Consider the following 7,152-nt stretch of genomic DNA (forward strand, 5'->3'; position numbering starts at 1 on the left):
GACTTTCCTCCTGTCCCACTGTCATGCTCAGGCCCCACCAGGGTTGTGTTTTTGGCAAGGGTTTACACATCGTATGAGGCTGGCATTGACCAGCACCCACGGATTGCCGAGGGACTCTGATGGCAGGTTTCACAGCGTGCCGCCTCTCTCATTGATCTGACCTAGATGTTCTGTCTTGGGCCCGTCCTCGGGTCTCCCTGCACCCCTCCCCTCCGCTGTTCCCTTAAGGGTAACCGCCACCCCGCTGGACCCCTTGGCGGCACAGTGGGTAAGGGCTTGGCTGCTCTCGGGAAGGTTGGCAGTTTAAACCCACCAGCCACTCCATGGGAGAAAGACATTTCAGTCTGCTTCCAGAAAGACCTGCGGCCTCGGAAACCCGGTGGAGCAGCTGGACTCTGTCCTGTAGGGCAGCCGGGAGTCGGAATCAACTCAGTCGGCAGCTTTGGTTGGGGGATTTTGATTTGATCTCATGCAAGTGATTTTTAATTTATTTTTTTTAAGGCTCAAAGTACTCACTGGTCCTATGATTCATCTGTTCTTCAGCTAAAAGCTGACCTCAGGGGGGTAACTCCAGTGGGCATCTCAGAGAGCCCTCGAGTCCCTCCAGCTGTGCTTTCTAAGAAGGACCCTCGCCTCTTGGTGCCCCCTCCTGGCCCGCTCCATTTGGCCCCCTGAGTGGGACCCTGGAGGCCAAATAGGTGAAGGGCCCACATCTCCCCTCAGCCCCTTCCCACAGCGACCTCACGGCCTCCTTTTTCTCCCCGACAGTCAGACTGGTTCTTCAGCGACGAGGAGGACAAGGGAGAAAGAGTAAGTGAGGAGGTGGGTGGTGTGCAGTGGGGGCTGGTCCCACTGGCGGGGAGGGGAGTGACCCCTCTGCTGAGGCGTCTGCAGTCTGATGGGAGAGATACAGTCCTGGCTTTCAGGACCCCGGCCCCCCACCCATCGCCCCGTCAGATGGAGCAGATGTAGGCCCTTGTCCTGAGGAAACCCCTCCTTAGCACGCTCCCATCCTGGAGGGTCTTAGTCTTAGGAAGCTCCAGCCTGATGGGAGAGACTCGGCCCACCCGAGCCTCCAGGGTCTTAAAACAGTCTGATGGGGACCGATGGGTCCTCCCTTCAGGCGAGCCTGACTGATAAGGGCACTGCCCCTGCAGGGGCAGGTGTCTTTTGGGCACCCCGTATGAAGGGTCCGAGGCCCCGCCTCCTGAGGGTGTGCTGCTGACCCACTCTTTCCTGTTCACAGACCCCCGTGGACGACAAGGAGCCTCAGTCGGTGCCCAACATCGAGTACCTCCTGCCCAACATCGGCAGGACGGTGCCCCCCACCGACCCAGGCTCTGGTGAGTTCAGGGGCCAGGGAGTGAGAGAGGGGGGTCCACACGCCTCCCGGTCCCAGCTGCCCAGCTTCCCCCTCTTGCCCCAGCCGGGCCTCCCTTGCCCTGCACTGAGCTGGGCGGCATGGCAGGGCCCCTCCGCAGGGGAAGTCCCTAGCCCTGGGTGCCCCCACCTCACCTGCTCAGCTGTCCCCCCTCCCACCCCACAGGTGGGAGCCACCCCTGCTGCTTCAATCCCCTCCTTCACTGGTCTCCTTCCCCAGCCTTCCATTCCTCTGGGCTGTGGCCTTCTGGGCATGTTCTCTTGTTAATCTTTCTTCCTTTTCTCCTGCACCCCGCCCTCCTCCTCCCTCCTCTCCCTGTGCTCCCCCTCCTCCCTACCGGCCCCTCTCTCCCCTCCCCTCCCCTCCTCCAGCGGACCTGTTGGAGCTTTAACCGGTACAGTGTCCTCTCGCGGCCTCGGTCACTGACAGTGGCGGGTGATTATAAGAAGGCTGGGCAGGCAGTGAGGCCCGGCCCCGCTCCCCGACAGACCAGTCAGTCACCCCTTCTCAGGAGACACTGGGTGGAGCCAGACCCTTGCCCCTTGCCCCTCCGCCAGAAACTCTGGGCTCAGGGGGACTGCCCTCTGCAGACCCCACACTCTGCCACCTTCCCTCTGGGCTGGAGCCTGATCCCTCCCAGTCAGTTGGTGGTATGGGGACCCAGTTTCATCCTGACCCAGGGAGGCCACTGCTAGGACCTTCCCCATAGCTACAGCTCCGGCCTCAGTGGCCCCAGGAGCTCGCTCCTCCTTCCGCAGCCTGGCCCCCTCTGCCTCAGGCCCTCTCAGAGCTGAGGAGAGACCACTCACAAGGGTAGTGCCCCCTGGGGTCCCACTACTTCCCGGTTTCTGACTGAGAGCCCTTAGATGGTGCAGATAGAAGCCTGGCCACCACTACCTCCTGGCAGTGGGCCATGGTGGGCTACTTCCGAAAGACCAGCCATTGGCATCGCTCTGAGGGCAGCTACCCCTGGAGTGCCACTAGCAGTAGGAGGCTGGCTTGGGGGGCGGGGGGACAGAAAGGAGCCCCTTGCCTCTTCTCATCACCCGCTGCCATGCGCCCGCCCTGTGTGTTGCTGTGTGACTTTCTCACCGTGGGCAGGGTGGGGCCTGGGGAGAGGCCTCTAACTTGCTTGCCAGAGAGTGTGGATTAACCGCACCTGCCCACTGCCCCCCAGGGCCAGGACTCGTTTCTAGCCCCATGCCCACGGCAGTGTTCTTCCGGGAGGGGGCCTGAGCCACCGATGTGGTGGCTTCACTCACAGGGAGGGGCCCCTGCCCGAGGGCTCTGAGCAGTCTGGAGTCCACCCCCCTGCATCTCTGCCAGCTGCCCGGCCACCTGCAGGCTCCCCTCCCAGCTCCTGCCAGGGGCTCCGAGGTGGATGGAGGGCACTGTGTCCCCTCCTCAAGTGCCCGAGTGGCCCCCATCTCCCCCGTGCCCCTGTGGTGTGCTGTGTCTCACTGTGGTGGTTCTGTGGCCTGCGTCTGTCTCTGGCATTTTCTCTCCAGCACTTCAAAGGGACAGGGGCAGAAGGGGGGTTGAGAAGAAGCGGGCCCAAAGAAAAGGACCCCCCTGCTCCCTTGGGCCTTTACCTTGGGGCAAAGAAGGGTCAGAGCCTGATGTCCCTTCCTGCCCCAACAGGAAGTGGAGCTTGGCACCATTTGGGGCTCCATCCCTGTGGCACAGGAAGTGACATCAGCACCGGCACACCCCCAGGGCCTGGGGACCCCTGGGGGTTGGCACAAACCCCCCCACCCCCATGTTTCTGAAGCCTGTTGGAGAGTCTTCCATCGTGTGCACAAGGCTCCGGCCTCTCTGGCCCCCTTCTAACTCTCTTTTCTTCCTGTCTCTCTTATCCTGCCAACAGATTCTACCACCTGTAGCTCAGCCAAGTCCAAGGTAAGTGCCAAGGCCACCTTGGAAGGCTTTCGTATACCACTGGATCACTTTGTCTTTTCCTCTGCGGCTCTGGGAGAGTTGTGATTGGGCCTGGGGGAAAGTTGGTGAAGGGGAGAAGGCAGTCGGAGGGGCCCAGGAGGCTGGAGGGGCTCTGTCCCAAGGAGGTCTTGTCCTAAAGTGAGGAGGTCTTGTCCCAAGGTCTTGTCCTAAAGTGAGGAGGTCTTGTCCCAAGGAGGTCTTGTCCTAAAGTAAGTGTCTGTCTGAGTTGTAGGGGGTCGAGGGCATTCCCAGCTGTGGGCTCATGGAGGGGAAGCCCTCAGCTGAGAGTGAAGGAGGCCAGGAATGCTGGAGCCCAGGGGTACAAGTCTGAAGTGGGGAGCGCAGGCAAGGCTGAGCTGCCGGCAGCGCCAGAGCCTCTGAGGCTGGTCCAGACCCGAGCGAAGCCTGCTCTTGGCCGAGCAGCACGGCTGGACCTCGACGGGACCTGGCTTCTCAACAGCCAGGAGAGGACCCCAAAGACACCCCCACCTCCCTCCTCCGAAACTCCTCTGCAGACCCCACCCCGCGCCTCCCAAGACTCACAGGCCACCTCCCTCCCGAAGCTTCTGGAGTAGAATCCATTCTCTCTGGGGCCCTCTCTGTAGTCTCCGGCCTTTCTACAAAGGAGACCTGGAAATGGGCTGCAGGGACTCCCTTCGCCGGGGCCCCAGTGGGCTGCTCAGATCCCTGGTGTGAGGCAACAGACAAGGGGCTTTACCTTTGCTGGGAGGGGAGCGTTTCACAAACCACTCACCAAAAACCCTTGATCTTACACATCACCTTCCGCTTCCATGGGAAGAACAAGGCTCAGAGAGCGCCCAAGTCTGACAGGACCCGTTTCCCCGGCTGAGGGGTGGAGAGCTGGTTAGGTGGCCTTTCCAAGACAGGGCTCTGCAGTCCGAGTTCTCATCCTCTGCTTTCAGGCTCCGGGGTTCTTGGTTTTTCCAGCGCAGGGACTGGACCCAAGGCAGGCAGTCAAGGCCGGGGGATACAGAGGCATGAACCGGGCGCCTGCATCTTACGCGAGAACTAGCCTTCAAGGATGGGCTGTGTGCTCTGATGAGGGACAGGGGGCAGGGGCCGGGGAGAAGGCGCTGGACAGCCGAGAGTGGGCAGCAGCTTAGCTGTGGGGAAGGGGCTGCCTTGGGGGCCAGGGCCTGACTGTGGGCTCCCCAGGGGCAGTCTGGAAATGCACAGTTCTCAGCCGTGGGCTCTTGGCCCAAATCTCAAAGCTACCTCGCTGGGAGTCTAACTAGTCCATTAGAGCCCCTTGCTGGTAGGTGGGTGGGTCCTCTCACTACCAGCTGGTTAAAGGAGGGGCAGAGGGGGTGGGCTACAAACCTCACCCTCCTCAGGTTAAGCCAGGCAGCTTCCTTCTGTTTCAGGAAGCTGGGTGCTGCTGAAGCAGCTCGCTCTCAGGCTAAAAGAACAATGATAGAACCAATCACAGCCTCCCTGTGGAGTCAGTCCCCCCAAAGGACAGCCACTCTCATAGAGCGGTGGCTGGACGTGTGGGCGGGGGCAGACACCATGGGTCTCTGAGTCTGCCCCCAGGCTCCTCCCTGGGGGTGCAGCTCACCAATGCCCAGCTCAGAAAGCTCTCTTGTCAACTGGATTCCAAGTTTTGGGGAAAGGGGACACCTTTTGTCCTTCGTGCTGGTCCCCCAGCCCCCATTCAACTGTGCCTGGCCTACGAGGACACCAGTTGGCCTGGGAGCAGTCTGTCTGATTCCCATCCTGCCTCACCTCATTTCACCCCCTCAGGCTTAGCCTCAGAGGCCTAGCCAGGGCATGGCTGGTGTGGCCACGTCCCGGGCACCACTAGTCATCACCCCAGTTCCCACCGCTGCCTGCGAGAGCTCACTCAACAGTTTAAAACTAATTGCAACGGGCACTACTTCCCGTAGACTTGCCCCTGCATGGTGCCCCTCCAGCCCCAGCCGGAACCTCTAGGTGGCCTTCACCTTGAGGGCACATGAACAAACTCTGGGGTTTGTTCATCCAGCCACCCCAGCATCCAGCCACCCCAGCATCGCAGAGCCTGGAGGGCAGGTGTTCTCATCGACTTCTGGTCCCGGGCCCTTCTGAGAGTCCAGGGAAGGCCATGCATCCCCTGCTCCAGAAAGACAGACACCTGATAGCGCACTTGGGGGTGCTCTGGGTTCCCAGGACCCCAGTTAAAGAGCCCTTCTCCAGAGAAGCTGAAGGCCCCGTCTGTATCCTTGCCGCCCTCGATCATCCCGACCCTCGAGTCCAAAATCTCCAGTAGGACCATTTCCTGGACATTGGCTGTGTGGCTGTTGCTGCACTCAGAATTACTCAGCTTCTCGGGTGCCGTGGGGGTGGCGCCAGGACTGGCTGACCTCAGGTGGAGAACATGAGGCAACAAGGACTTGCTCTGGGTCCCACAGCCAGGACAGAGTAGAACTACCCCGTGGGGTTTTGAGGCTGTAACTCTTTACAGGAGCTTCATCTTCCTCCTGCAGTGGGTTCGAACTGCTGCCCTTGTGGTTTGCAGCCCAATGCCAAAACCACTCCGCTACCAGGGCTTCTTGCTTGCTGTCTAGGGAGGTGGGGCTAGTCGAACTGGGCAGGCTGGTTCTGGGACCAGGAAGGTGGCACTGAAGAGAAGGGACTAGGTGAGGCTGGGAGCCAAGAGAGCACCCTGTTAGGAGTGGGTGGAGAGGTCCAGAAAAGGCAGCGTGAGAAACCGAACAGGCTGGGGATGAGCTGGCTTCGGGAGTCAATTGAGAAGGAGAAACAAGAGGTTGGGGCTGTGGCCCCGGGAGTGGGAGTCAGATGACCACAGTGAACGGAGCCACAGATGGGGGCTGTTGGGGACGGGCTAAGTAGGACACAGTGGTTCCTTCCAGGGAGGTAGGGTGGGTCCCTCCGGAACTCAGCCACTCACAGATGCAAGAAGAGTTGTGGAGCTGAAGAGCTGTCTGGGGTTGGAAGTGGGGGAGCCCTCTGGAGCAGGTGGGGGGAAGCAGAGGGGGGTAGTCAAGGTGGGCTGGGTAACGTAAGCCCAGGGGAGGTGGAGTGCAGAAGAGACTAAAACTTCCTACCGAGGCCTTGGCAACAGGCTGGTTCCTTCTGGGAAGGTTGTTGACAGGAAGTTGCTTAGCTTTGGGCTGGAAAGCACAGCTGGGGTGGGGGCTGCACCGGGTCCCCCCTCGCGGTGACTTTGGGGGTTGCAGTGACCTGGGCAGGGGGTGGTAGAGTGCAGAGGGGGAGGGGAGCAAGTGAACTCCTGTGGGTTCTATTAGGTGGAAAGGCAGGGGTGGGGATGTGAGCGTTAGAAGTTTGGGTCAAAGACAGGGAACAGACAGGGAATCTGGAAGAGATTCGGGTTGTCCAGCGCCCCTCAGTGTTGGGACTACGGTGCTAGTGTCTGGCGCTGGCTCTGGCAGGTTAATGGGATGGGGCAGGGCAAACAAGGGTGAAGTGGGGTGGGGTCTGGAGGAAGGCCTGGGCCGCTGAGGAGGCCTTGGGACTGAGGGCTGCCAGGGAGGCTGGCGGGGTCTCTCGGGAGAAGACGGTGGCACTCCAGCTGGCACAGGGGTCGCCATGGGGCGTCTGTGGGGGCTGGGCTGGGTTTGGAGTTCTTGCAGTTAGATGTGCTGCTGGTGGGCTTGAGCTATATGCATGTGGGCCTGTGGAGGGGGGGGGCGGGTTGCCGCTCGGGCACCCCCTGCATCTGGCCTTGTCTCCCCACGCAGGGCTCGTGGGCCCCCAAGAAGGAGCCGTACGCCCGGGAGATGCTGGCGATCTCCTTCATCTCGGCCGTCAACCGCAAGCGGAAGAAGCGGCGGGAGGCGCGCGGACTGGGC

General features: G+C 61.1%; 1 protein-coding gene across 1 annotated transcript in view; it reads left to right on the forward strand.

Moving 5' to 3' along the window:
- ARHGAP23 (Rho GTPase activating protein 23) overlaps positions 1 to 7,152 on the forward strand; it is a 61,523-nt gene that overhangs the window by 49,856 nt on the left and 4,515 nt on the right. The window contains exons 20-23 of the mRNA XM_045299327.1: positions 769 to 810; positions 1,247 to 1,343; positions 3,249 to 3,280; positions 7,042 to 7,150. Coding sequence (XP_045155262.1) covers positions 769 to 810; positions 1,247 to 1,343; positions 3,249 to 3,280; positions 7,042 to 7,150 — 280 coding nt within the window. The remainder of the gene's footprint in view (positions 1 to 768; positions 811 to 1,246; positions 1,344 to 3,248; positions 3,281 to 7,041; positions 7,151 to 7,152) is intronic.

Source organism: Echinops telfairi, unplaced genomic scaffold (genome assembly GCF_000313985.2).
Source record: "Echinops telfairi isolate 266 unplaced genomic scaffold, ASM31398v2 ScPeMD7_7458;HRSCAF=8496, whole genome shotgun sequence".
Taxonomy (NCBI): Eukaryota; Metazoa; Chordata; class Mammalia; order Afrosoricida; family Tenrecidae; genus Echinops; species Echinops telfairi.